A 12,782-nucleotide genomic window follows, 5' to 3' on the forward strand; every position below is an offset into this window, starting at 1 on the left:
GGGGGTTATCAATGACAGGGGGTGATCAGGGTGATCACCCCCCTGTCACTGATCACCCCCCCTGTAAGGCTCCATTCAGACGTCCGCATGATTTTTACGGATCCATGGATACATGGATCGGATCCACAAAACACATGCGGACGTCTGAATGGAGCCTTACAGGGGGGTTATCAATGACAGGGGGTGATCAGGGTGATCACCCCCCTGTCACTGATCACCCCCCCCTGTAAGGCTCCATTCAGATGTCCACATGATTTTTACGGATCCATGGATACATGGATCGGATCCACAAAACACATGCGGAAGTCTGAATGGAGCCTTACAGGGGGGTGATCAATGACAGGGGGGTGATCAGGGAGTGTATATGGGTGATCACCCGCCTGTCATTGATCACCCCCTGTAAGGCTCCATTTAGACGTCCGCATGTGTTTTGCGGATCCGATCCATGTATCCATGGATCCGTAAAAATCATGCGGACGTCTGAATGGAGCCTTACAGGGGGGTGATCAATGACAGGGGGTGATCAGGGAGTGTATATGGGTGATCACCCGCCTGTCATTGATCACCCCCCTGTAAGGCTCCATTCAGACGTCCGCATGTGTTTTGCAGATCCGATCCATGTATCCGTGGATCCGTGATCAATGACAGGGGGGTGATCAATGACAGGGGGGTGATCAGGGAGTTTATATGGGGTGATCAGGGGTTCATAAAGGGTTAATAAGTGACGGGGGGGGGGTGTAGTGTAGTGTAGTGTTTGGTGCGACTTTACTGACCTACCTGTGTCCTCTGGTGGTCGATCCTAACAAAAGGGACCACCAGAGGACCAGGTAGGAGGTATATTAGACGCTGTTATAAAAACAGCGTCTAATATACCTGTTAGGGGTTAAAAAATTCGGATCTCCAGCCTGCCAGCGAGCGATCGCCGCTGGCAGGCTGGAGATCCACTCGCTTACCTTCCGTTCCTGTGAGCGCGCGCGCCTGTGTGCGCGCGTTCACAGGAAATCCCGGCCCTCACGAGATGACGCATATATGCGTGACTCTGCGCAGGGCTGCCACCTCCGGAACGCACATCTGCGTTAGGCGGTCCGGAGGTGGTTAAGAAGAATCAATGAAAATACCAATTGTCTCTACATAGTATAGCCGCTATATGGGTACATCTGATGCCACGTATTCTGAATCTGATATAATGTTGTGAGGTGGAGTACTGTAATGTCCTCTATTGCACAGTATGGCTTTTGACCATCATTTCATCCAACATTATCTTGTGTGCGGCATTAATCTGAGGCTATTTTCCTCCCTTCCCCACATCCACAAGAATAAAAATGTCAGCTCTGGTTTGCAGCCGTTAACATGTGTAAATCTTGTTCTTCTAGTCTCATCCATGATTGGGAGAAGTGAATCACCGCCTCCATTGATTTTTGGCATATGGCATAAAATACAGATAATTGAGACACATTATCATCATGAAAGGAGCTGATGCCTGCACAATTCCCCCCATTGGCTACAATGAGTGTTTTGGAGAGCGCAGTAACCCCTGTGATGCTAAATGAGTCTCTAATCGTCCATGTAGGGGATGGGTGGATACTGGGCTGTGATATTGCATATGTATGCCTTACTTCCAACTTTTTATGCTCTTTGGCCCAACTCAAAGTCTGCAACAGGAAGCCCTAATTATCAGACTACTTTCGCACTTGCGTTGCTGTTTTCTGGTATTGAGATCCAGCAGAGGATCTCAATACCGGGAAAAAAAATGTTTCCGTTTAGTCCTCATGCATTCTGAATAGAAAGAAATCCGTTCAGGATGCATCAGGATGTCTTTCGATCTGGCAGCATTCCGATTTGTGACCAGACACAAAATTGCTGCAAGCTGTGGTTTTGTGTCCGGTCATAAAAACGGAAGAAAACGGATCCGGCACTGAAAACAATGTAAGTCAATGGTAACGGATCAATTTTTTTAGGATCAATGTATTTAGTGATGGACCCGTTTTTTTTCCCTTTTGATTTCACACGACTGCATCTTAACGGAACGGATGCGTCCTGATGTGCAAAATCAAAACGGATCAGTTTAATTCCGGTATTGAGATCCTCTGCCGGATCTTAATACCGGAATTAACAACGCAAGTGTGAACGTAGCCTCACACGCCATTTATAGCACTGGTCTCCTCATATGGGGCAGAGGGACCTACTGATCCCTCAGAGGGTCTAAGAATGGAAATAGGAAGGGCCCTAAAATAATGAATGAATGAAGAGAATGGGGCTGAACTGTAATACCACACACAACCTGTGGACAGGGGTGGTGCTATTTTTGGGAGAAAGCAGCCATCTTTTGTCTAGTCCTGAACAACCCCTTTGAACTTTTTCTCCTACAAAATAAAGAAAATCTCATATCAGCCAAACCAGAGACTCCTTCAAAAAGAAGAGACACCCATATTCCTTTTGAATCTTCCTTCTGGAGGAGAGCTAATTTGCATACTTTTTTTCCCATGGAGCACTGCCTGTTAGTAAGTCTCCATATACCAGATGGGGTCTCTTCAATGAGAACCGCTACCCCAACCAGAGCTCCTCAGAGGGAACAAGTTCTGGCTGACCACCATTCGTCACAGTCATTAGTGCCCACAGATTAGTCCCACAGGTTTCCACAATCCCTAAAGAACAGATGAGTCTGCATTGTTATAGAATGTAATATACAACCTATGCCAATCAGGGACTGTGGACATTTTGAGTAAAAACGTATAGGGACACAATAACATCATTGTTATTTGTCACCTTTGTAAAGCCAGCATCTGTGGTATGTAAAGTAAATTTAAAAAAAAATTCCTTCATATGAATGACACAAAATACTGCCGTCTACCTTTGTATATTTAGAGTCCAATAATTATACATAAAAGGCTTGTACACATTAGCAACCATTTTATTGCTCCAATGCATATAAAATGTAAAAAAATAAAATAAAATGGAAGCAAATTAGAATATAGTCTTAATTTAAAATATCCTCTTTTGTGTCTACAGCTCCTATGCAGATCTAAGCTTCTCCAAGGTTACAGACTACAAACAAACCCTGTGTAGTCTGATAATGCAGTCATACTAAATGGTAGCAAGAAGTAGATGACAGCAGATCCAGACTACACATGGTTTTTTTGGTAGTCTGTAACCAAAGAAACACAAACATTTGTATAAGAACTGTAGACACAAAAAAGTTAAGTTTTTATCAAGTCTGTTTCCAAAGTTGCCTCATTTTTTTGTGTAGATACATTTAATATACTATATTTACTTAATGGGAGAAAAGATCTTCAGTCTTATACTCACATCATAACCACTGTTCCTTATTCCACGTCTTGGTCTTTCCCGAGTGACAAGAAGATCCATTTCAGTTTCTCCTGGGCTTGGGCTATTAAGAGATTGTCGACTTCTATATGGATGGTTCTTCATGGAGGTTTGCCTGTAGAAATTATGGTAAACTGTGTCACAGAAGTACAATTCAGACAGACACACAGGGGCGTAGATATAGGGAAAGCAGGGGAAGCGGCTGCTTTGGGGCCCTGACCCAGAAGGGGCCCATCCAGGAGGAGGACTGAAAGATTTTGTCAGGGCCCCCTCAACAGTATTACACAATGAAATAATATACAGTGACAGTATAGACAGTGAAGAAAACGGATGGAACAGCTGCCGGGCCTGGTCTGAGAGAGCGATATTTACTAGCCACAGGAATGGGGGCGGCATGAAAGGAAGTGGTTGCAAAAAAATTACTGGGGGAGGGGGGTCCCCATTCAAAAATTTTCTGTGGGGCCCAGTATTCAGATCCAGGTATCCAGGTGCTGGTTTGAAAAATAGAGAATATAGTATAACCCCTTTAAAAGGTTTGTTCACCCCCAGGGGCCTATCTGGCAGACCCCCATCAGTGTTGCAGGACCTGCAAAGGGAATAATACTTACCTGATGCCAGCTGCTCGGTTCTAGTTCCTTCACTCTCTCTACAGATTGCTGGCCTCCCTGCGCCAACATCTGGTCTGATACGGGTCATGTGGGTGCTGCAGCCACATGATGTGAGTGACAGCGGGCAGGGTAAGTATGATCCATGCATCCATGTATAGTCTATAAAGTATTGATTCTATACATTTTAATCTCCTTGGCATGTTAGGTAACCGAGCCATTATGCCTTTCCATAACCTCACTGCAGTTTCGGACCAGCATCGCATTGTTCTCTCTCTATGTGAGTATGTTAATTCCTATTGACAGGTTAATTAGCTATATTTCACTCTACACTGGCAGCTATATAGCTCTCAGACAGCCGCCTGCCTTTTGTCAAAGAAACTGAAATCTGGACAATAGAAAGCGCAACAGTGTAGGGAACAACAAAGGAGAGAAGGAACCCATCGGTGTAAGGAACATGCGTCTACCTGTAGACAATATAAGGCTATTGTTCAACTTATGGAATTTACTGTATAGTTTTACATCTCTGGCAGAAAAGAAATCCTAAAAATAACACGAGGGCACCTTGCAGTGATTTTCCTCATTTGCATTGTTGGCATTTTGCTGACAAGACATTTTTCCTATTAAGGGGATATTTCTGTAATAATGATTTTTAAGCAAATGCCTGCAGCCTGCCTCCTGAAATATGTACCACCGCTGTGTTTCACAGATAGGATGAAGTTTTAATGCTGGAATGCAGTGTTTTCCCTTCTCCAAACATAACACTTTTCATTTAAACCAAAAATTTCTATTCTGGTCTCATCCATCCACAAAACATAGTTCCAATAGCCCTCTGACTTGTCCAGGTGACTTTTAGCAAACTGCAGACGGGCAGCAATATTCTTTTTGAGAGAGTAGCAGCTTTCTCCTTGCAACCCTGCCACTCACACCATTGTTGTTCAGTGTCTTCCTGATGGTGGACTCTTGAACATGACCATTAGCTAATGTGAGAAAGGCCTTGGAGTTTACCTTCGGTTCCTTTGTGACCTTGTGGTCTATTACATGCCTGGTTTTTGTTGTGATCTTTGTTGGTCGACCACTCCTGGGGAGGGTAATGGTGATCTTGAATTTCCTCCACACAGTCTGTCTGAGGGTGGATTAGTGGAGTCCAAACTCTTTACAGATGGTTTTGTAATCTTTTCCATCCTGATGAGCATCAACAACTCTTCTTCTAAGGTCCTCAGAAATCTCCTTTGCTTGTGCCATAATACATATGAGGGGGACAATGTAACGGTGGGAGGAAAGTAATGGAGGCAGACAGGAGGCAACAAGGAGAACAATACAATGGTACCAGTGACGAGTGAAACTGCCTTCTTGTTATTATCATTGATGGGCGTATTGTCTGCTATGAATCCATATGTGCTACATGTATGAAGACAGAGGAAAAAATTTAGATCGATATTCAAACATTTCTGTCTCCATTGACTTATAAATGGGAAATATAGTTCCGCAAAGGGGTTTTCCCATCTTAGGATTTGTGTCATAAAGCAAGGATATGCCACATTGTCAGATATGTCCAGGTCTCACCTCTAGGACCCACTCATATCTCCAGAATGGGGCCTCCAAAGTGTAGAAGAGCAGGCACTGCGTCCTCTCCATTCACTGCTGAGGGACTCCCAAAAACAGCATGCTAGCCTATCTTTCAGACTGTGAAAAAGTCATCATGCCTTATCCTGTCAATCAAAGTGGCAGTTGCAGAGAGAGCAGAGCCTCTGGGTGTAATGGTAACGCCCCCGTTGCTCCTAGAGGTTCATTTGCAGACATTAAAATGTAATTTTTCTCAGCAATGCGGGCACATATGAACATGGGACCAACGCAGATGCCTTCAGCTGCCGAGCGCACATGTAACAGGTCAGCCAGTGTCATAGGGACAAAACTGCTGACAGATGCCCTAAAAACAAACAATTCATGACATAAACCAAGCTCAATGTCAGCTTAGAAAGAAGAAATGACTTGCATAATAAATCGTACCTTTAGTCGAAATGCTTTGATGTAAGCTGCATGATAACATGGACAATCCACCACTATTTAGCAGTCCCCTGTGCTCATCGCTGACCTAATTGCAGATGACTGAAAAAGGAAGTAACGCAACTTCCATCGCTATCTCTAGGAGGTTTCTCATTAGCCCAGTTACACGGTGCGAGTTACTCGCCGGGCTTTGTGCAAGATTCTGAATGAAGATATGAAGTTCTATAGACCCAAGATGCACCATAAAATGACTGTGCCACTTGCCTCTTCATCTTTCCCATCCCTGCCATACACATTTCACTAACCCTGCTACTCGCATTGAGTAATTCACACGTTTTAATAGCTTCTCATTAGCCTCCATAGTGGCTGCAGAGCCGCAGTGGGTGAATAATACAATTCCATCCGGAGTAGAAGTATTCTGCTAATTCATTACACATTCTGTTCTGCCACTGCCTCTAATTCTTAGTCATCGGTCAACCCAGGGAAAATGTGTTTACGTACCATTAAATAACCACCAGCTTTGAACTCGTTTTATTGCCTGTGACATACAGTACTTAATACTGTACATACTGGCGCGGGGATGATTTGTTTCAATGTACTATCACTAGAGGAATATTAGGGCTTATCAGGACATTGATACATGTACGGTGCATTTTTATAATTTTTGCACTGTAATGCCTTCCCATTCGTAATACAATAATGTATAGACTACTCCTGTCTGCTCTCTCTTAAAGGGGTTATCCCATAAAGAAGTTGCGTGTGCCAGTATATCATTTGCTGCCCCTCCATTCAATCCCATATCTGCCTGGAAATGTGCAGAATCTCAAACCTTTTGTCCCAAAGAAATTTCCCTAAGGGCTCATGCACACAAACAGATTTTTTTTTGTCCCGTGTCCGTACAGTTTTTTTTGCAGCCTGTATGCATTTACTTTATGAGCATTCCGTTTCCGTATTTCCGCATGGCCGTTCCGCTAAAAAAGATAGAACATGTCCTATTCTTGTCCGTTTTGAGGACAAGGATAGGCATTGTTGCAATGGATCTGCAAAAAAAAGGGGATGCAGTATGGATGTCACACGGACGTCCTCTGTATTTCTTGAGGATCCGTGTTTTGTGGACCCTAAAATACATGCGGCCGTGTGCATGAGCCCTAAGACATTACAAAAGCATGAAAGCAGCCATATGGTCATCTAAACCATTATTTTTGAGAAATGGTCCTATGAGTGGTCTCAGGAAAGGTGACATGGCTAAAATACATGATATAAGGCAGTAGTGTAACTAGAAGCGACTGGGTCCCACAGCAAATTTTTGAAAGGGGCCCCACCCCAAAAAAAAACAAAAAACTCATCCCTCTTCTCCTCCTGTGGGTGCCTCCGCTCTTCATGTAGCACTGTGACCTGACGCCGCACAGCATCAGGTCGTGGTGTGTTCCATGAGAAGAAGACCATGGATCAGTGAGTAATACCAGTGCTAGGACTAGGAGCATCATGCTCAGGGGCGTAGCTAAAGGCTTATGGGCCCTGGTGCAAGAGTTCAGCTTGGGCCCCTGTTCCCTCAAACCTTCGTGCTGCATGAGGCAAACATTGAAACTGCACCCCCCCCCCCTCCTCCTCCTCCTCCTCCTCCTCCATACCAAATTCTTAACCTAACCCCTTCTGTCCAGGCAGAGGTGTAACTTGCATGCACTTTCTATAATACCAGTGTCTTCTTCTGTGGCACAAGGGTTTTTGGGCCCCTCAGGCTCCTGGCTACCTCTGCACCCCCTATAGCTACACCCCTGATCATGCTCCCTGAGCTCTGAAAATAAATTCATTTGTCCTCCTCGTGGGCCCCTTCCTGAGTTTGGGCCCCGTTGCAGACGCTTTCCCTGCTTCCATTGGTACCCCTGATATAAGCCATGGAATGTCATTGTCAGATGTCCTACCTGTTCTTAGGCTCCGCAAATGGAGAGGAGGTATCTGTTCCGGCATCCAGCGCGTTGTCGATCTCAATCTGAGTTTTTTCATAGACCTTTCTCTTCCTGTCATTGAGTGACTTGCTTTCTATGGGAGGGAAATCATAGTAGCCCTTCCTCTTCGCTTTTAGACGTAGTTTGTTGCGATAGTGTTCGATGTCCGATTTCTGTTTAAGTGCTTTATTAACCTGGTGAGAGACAAGTAACTTTAAGAAGGTTGTTTATTTAGGAGATACAAAGTACATCATCATTTTGTTTTCCATTCTTCTGATCTGTCAGAAGAACAGAAAAAAAAATGGATCCTGTTATGCTGAGTTATGCTTATTTTGCATTTGTTTTGGTCATTTCCGTCTGAGATGCGTTATTTTAGACGGAAGATAAATTCCATTGTGGAGGACTTCTTCTCCCATCTAAAATAACGGATCTGTAACAGAACTGACAAAACCAGATACAAAGTGAGCATAGCTGAGCATAATGGATGCTCAAAATAATGTATCAGGGTTTTTTTTTGTTTAGTTTTTTTCTGCTCTTCTGATGGATCAGAAGAACAGAAAACGAAACGGTGATGTGAGTCCGGTCTAATGAAGAAATTGGCAAGTTCTCACAGCCCCACCCTTAGGGTCCATTCACACGTCCGCAAAATGGATCTGCATCCGTTCCGCAATTTTGCGGAATGGGTGCGGACCCATTCATTTTCAATGGGGCCACAAAAGATGCGGACAGCAGACTGTGTGCTGTCCGCATCCGCACTTCCGTTCCGCGCCCCCGCAAAAAAATAGAACATGTCCTATTCTGGACAAGAAAAGGCATTTCTATTATAGTGCCGTCCATGTGCGGTCCGCAAAATGCGTAATGCACATGGCCGGTGTCCGTGTTTTGCGGATCCGCAATTTGCGGACGTGTGAATGGACTCTTATAACGAGCATCACTGAGCAGCTATTGTTTAACATCCTTCTGACCCATTAAAGTAAAGCTGGCCGTATGTGTTAGATAGCAACAGTAATCTATCTCAACCCCCATCCTATGCATGTGTCCGGAATGGGGAGAAGCGAGGAAATCGCTGCCAGACACTACTGATGGCGTCTTATCTCCAAAGAACAAAAGGATCACATGGTTGACACTCAACAACCCAAAACTTAACGTGTCAGTACTGACATCGGCCCATATGCACATTCAACACAAATCACCGCAATTATTAATGATATGCACGTCGCGTCACTGGTGGATATGGTTCACAGTTACTTAAAGGGACGCTAAAATGAAAATAGCAAATAACTTTATTATCTTACTTTGCTTAAAATTAAGGGGACCACACTTATAATCCTAATATGGGACCACACCATAATTAGGAGCGGCTATGGTACTCACTGCTGATCTCGCTGAGTATCTATATCAATATACTGACACTGTTGCTCCTATGTAAGTTTGATATTAGGAGCAGCATATGATACTCTCTGCTGATATCGCTGGGTACCAATAATAATGTATTAACACTGTTGCTCCTATGCAAGTTTGGCATCCTAAGTGAGAGTACCGGGTTGGGATACAGACTATATAGTATCCTATTGGTAAATACTGCTCTCACCCTCAGTACGAACCAGTAACCGCCTTCTATACTACAAACGCCCCGTTATCATGGTCAAAGTCTGTTACTACTGGCTGCCGTTAAACCTTGGCTCAACGCGTTTCTGGTTAAAGAACCTCATCAGGAGCCCTATCACTGTAACTGCCAGTGTTGCCTATATGACTACAGACAAACATAAAAGTGAGCATGCCACCTCTCACATGTGGCAGCGCCCCTGGCACTAATGCTGTTGTTATTTTCATTTTAGCGTCCCTTTAAATAACTGTGAACCATATGCACATTCAGCCCGATAAAATCGAATGCGTATGTCATCTTGTGTATACTCCACCAGGACAGATTGAGGGGAATTTATCATAGACCAGCGTTTTATGTTAGTCTGTGATATCTCTGTATGCTACTGGAGGTTGCGCCTAATTACAAGGACAGTTATCACTAGTGGTCAGCGAATTGAGCTTTGGATCCAAGATCCAAAGTCAATTTGTTCCAAAGCTTCATTTTAATGCTGTCCGGAGACCTGTCTACGTACAGCATTAACATGTATGTGCTTCGCAGAAGAAACATTTGTTAAGTCCAAAGTCACACGAGACTTTGGTGAATAACTTCACGCTTTGATTCAATGACTTTAAAAACATCTTAAAACAGGAATCCGAAGTTGGCTTCAGTATGGCATTAAAATGAAGTTTTGGAACTAGTCGACTTTGGATCTTGGATTCGAAGCTTGATTTGCTCACCCCTAGTTATCACCTCTGTATAGATAACACAGGATCCAACATTAAGTGATGCCACAGCTGATCTGCTCCCTCCTGACCTCTGCACAGGTCACAGAGCATGCCTAGAAAAGTCTACCATAGAAGTCAATGAGGTCCCCTCCAGTGACGGCCAGTTCGCCGTGTTCACCTGCGAACACATGCGGGCTGCCATCTTAAATCACAAGTCCGGCGAGGCACAGGTAAGCCCTTACCTGTGCCTGCGCCGCGAGCCGGTCTGAAACAAATGCGGTCACCGGGAGCAGGCAGTTCCGAGAACAGCCACCGGGGGCCTTCATCGGGCTGTTCTCGGAACTACCTGCTCCCGGTGACCGCATTTGTTTCAGACCGGCTCGTGGCGCAGGCACAGGTAAGGACTTGTGATTTAAGATGGCAGCCCGCATGTGTTCGCGGGCGAACACGGCGAACTGGCCATCACTGGTCCCCTCCTGTCCATTGTGTCTATGGTTCATGTGGCGGACCTCAAAGAACAGGAAGTCCTGACATATTTTAGAACTAGTGGCCCGTGTGAAAATTGCAGGATTTAAGGATTATTTTTGAAATATAGATAGGGACATGAGAAATTGAAAAAAATAGCCAAAAAGTGTACAAAAATATAGGAAAATATATGTTTAACATAGAAACGTCATTTTCTGATGACACATTCTCTTTAAACTGGGCAGGATTATAGAATGGGCAAAAGGGGAATTGTCCTAGGTCCTCCACCACCCAGTTTCTTCCCAAAAGTTAGTCACGACATATATAATGTTGCCCCTTTTTTTAATTTTGAGCAGTGGCCTCCACCTTGCTTGGTCCAGCCCGTTTCTAAAGGTCAGAGATCAGAGCCTTATAGCGCTATACTGATATCCAGCATTTTGGTGTATGTACATATATATACACTTTATATAATGGATAAGAAATACGCATGCAGTGTTTTTTCCTTTCATGACAGTGTTAGAAGGAGACATCTGCCGCACAATGCATAATGAGCTATTTTAAGGATTACTCCACTAATTAGAGATTCGGGCAGCGCTGGCATGCTGCTTGTTGTTGGGTAGACATGGGCCGTACCCACAATCTGTATTTGCTGCAGGGGTGGAAAATATATGTCTGCTGGCTGTGACATCTTCTGAAGCATAGGTTTGGGGACAGGGACTGATGTGAGTAATGACAATTCTGTACATCGCTGCGGAAGACGTAAGCGCTATATAAATGACTAGAATAAATAGGGTAAGGGCGGATGGCCATATTATGGCTCTGTACAGCAAGTTCTCAAATCCCATAGACTTCTAAGGGACCCTACTGACCTCATATTTCATATGGAGACATATATAAAATGCTGTAAAATACAATAACGTACAGCGCACCATATGGTGGCAATCTTCATCAAACACATGCTTTTATTTATTTATGCACTTATATAGCGCTTTACAGACAGTAGCATCAAGCTGTCCCCAATGGGGCTCACAATCTAAGAGTATGTCTTTGGAGTGTGGGAGGAAACCATACAAGCTCCATGCAGATGTAGTCCTTGGTCGGAATCAAACCTAGGACCCCAGCACTAACCACTGAGCCACCATGCTGCCTAGATAGGTTTTGAGGGGGCACCTGTTACCAGGGCTTATTCCTTTAGATTAAGGTGAGGTCAGGGTAAACATGAAGGCAGCCCCCTGTAGAAGTGAACCCACAGTATTTCTGGCCCAATTTCCTATAGACTTTGTGGAGCTGGACAGCCCTCTCCATGATGTCCTCAGCCGCGGCCACAACAGAGGGGAGGAAGGGGGGGAGTGTATAATAACCCGATAAAATATTTCTTACCTCTCCATTAATGATGGACATCTCCTGATTTCGTTCCGATAAGGTAAGAGCGGGCGGGAGAGACACTGGTTTGATTGCAATAAGTTGCACAGAGCCAGAAGATGAGTCAAACGGGTCGGACAACATTTTATTTTTGTCATAGTGAATGTTCCCCTCCTCTTCACCGCATATAGGCACTAGGGAACAATGATTCCAAATTAGTGATCACTTCATCCATCCATCCAAAAATCCAATGCAGCCACAATGTGTCGCTAAATAATGCCCTGTGACCAGTCTGAGTTTTTTTTTCGGCTTTTGTGAGATCATAAGACCCACCACCCTCCGATTCCCCAGCTGCAAAATGCTATAAATATTTTTTAAATTGGAAGTAGAAATAAACTAACCTTTGAGAAAGATGTATATGATGTAAGGGAAATGTTATATAAAGAGAGAGTCACTGCTGCTGTCAGTGTGAGTATTTTTAATAGGCAGAGAAGAAAGATCAGAACACAATATGGCACAGCAGTGGTGCAGCGCGAGGCCAAGCCATCTCCATCCTCAGTCTGCTGGTTCCTATCAAAGGTCATAACAATTTAATGACTGTAATTCTATATGGCACCGTCCCTCTCTTACTTGTGGAGGTGATATTTAAGTCATTGGTCTATTCATTGTCCGCTAAGAAAAGCAAGGTAAAGTTTGCGAAGACCGGAGGACAGGAATACAAATTGCCACATAGACCATTAAAGTGATGCTCTAATTTTGGGCA

The 12,782-nt window shown here is 44.2% G+C and overlaps 1 protein-coding gene across 1 annotated transcript in view; it reads right to left on the reverse strand.

The window, feature by feature from the left end:
* Nucleotides 1–12,782, reverse strand: part of KIAA1549L (KIAA1549 like) — a 72,620-nt gene that overhangs the window by 25,234 nt on the left and 34,604 nt on the right. Inside the window, exons 13-15 of the mRNA XM_044270633.1 lie at nucleotides 12,038–12,213; nucleotides 7,859–8,076; nucleotides 3,307–3,439 (exon numbers count right to left, since the gene is read on the reverse strand). Coding sequence (XP_044126568.1) covers nucleotides 3,307–3,439; nucleotides 7,859–8,076; nucleotides 12,038–12,213 — 527 coding nt within the window. The remainder of the gene's footprint in view (nucleotides 1–3,306; nucleotides 3,440–7,858; nucleotides 8,077–12,037; nucleotides 12,214–12,782) is intronic.

The sequence above is a fragment of the Bufo gargarizans genome, chromosome 10 (genome assembly GCF_014858855.1).
Source record: "Bufo gargarizans isolate SCDJY-AF-19 chromosome 10, ASM1485885v1, whole genome shotgun sequence".
In the NCBI taxonomy this organism is placed as follows: domain Eukaryota; kingdom Metazoa; phylum Chordata; class Amphibia; order Anura; family Bufonidae; genus Bufo; species Bufo gargarizans.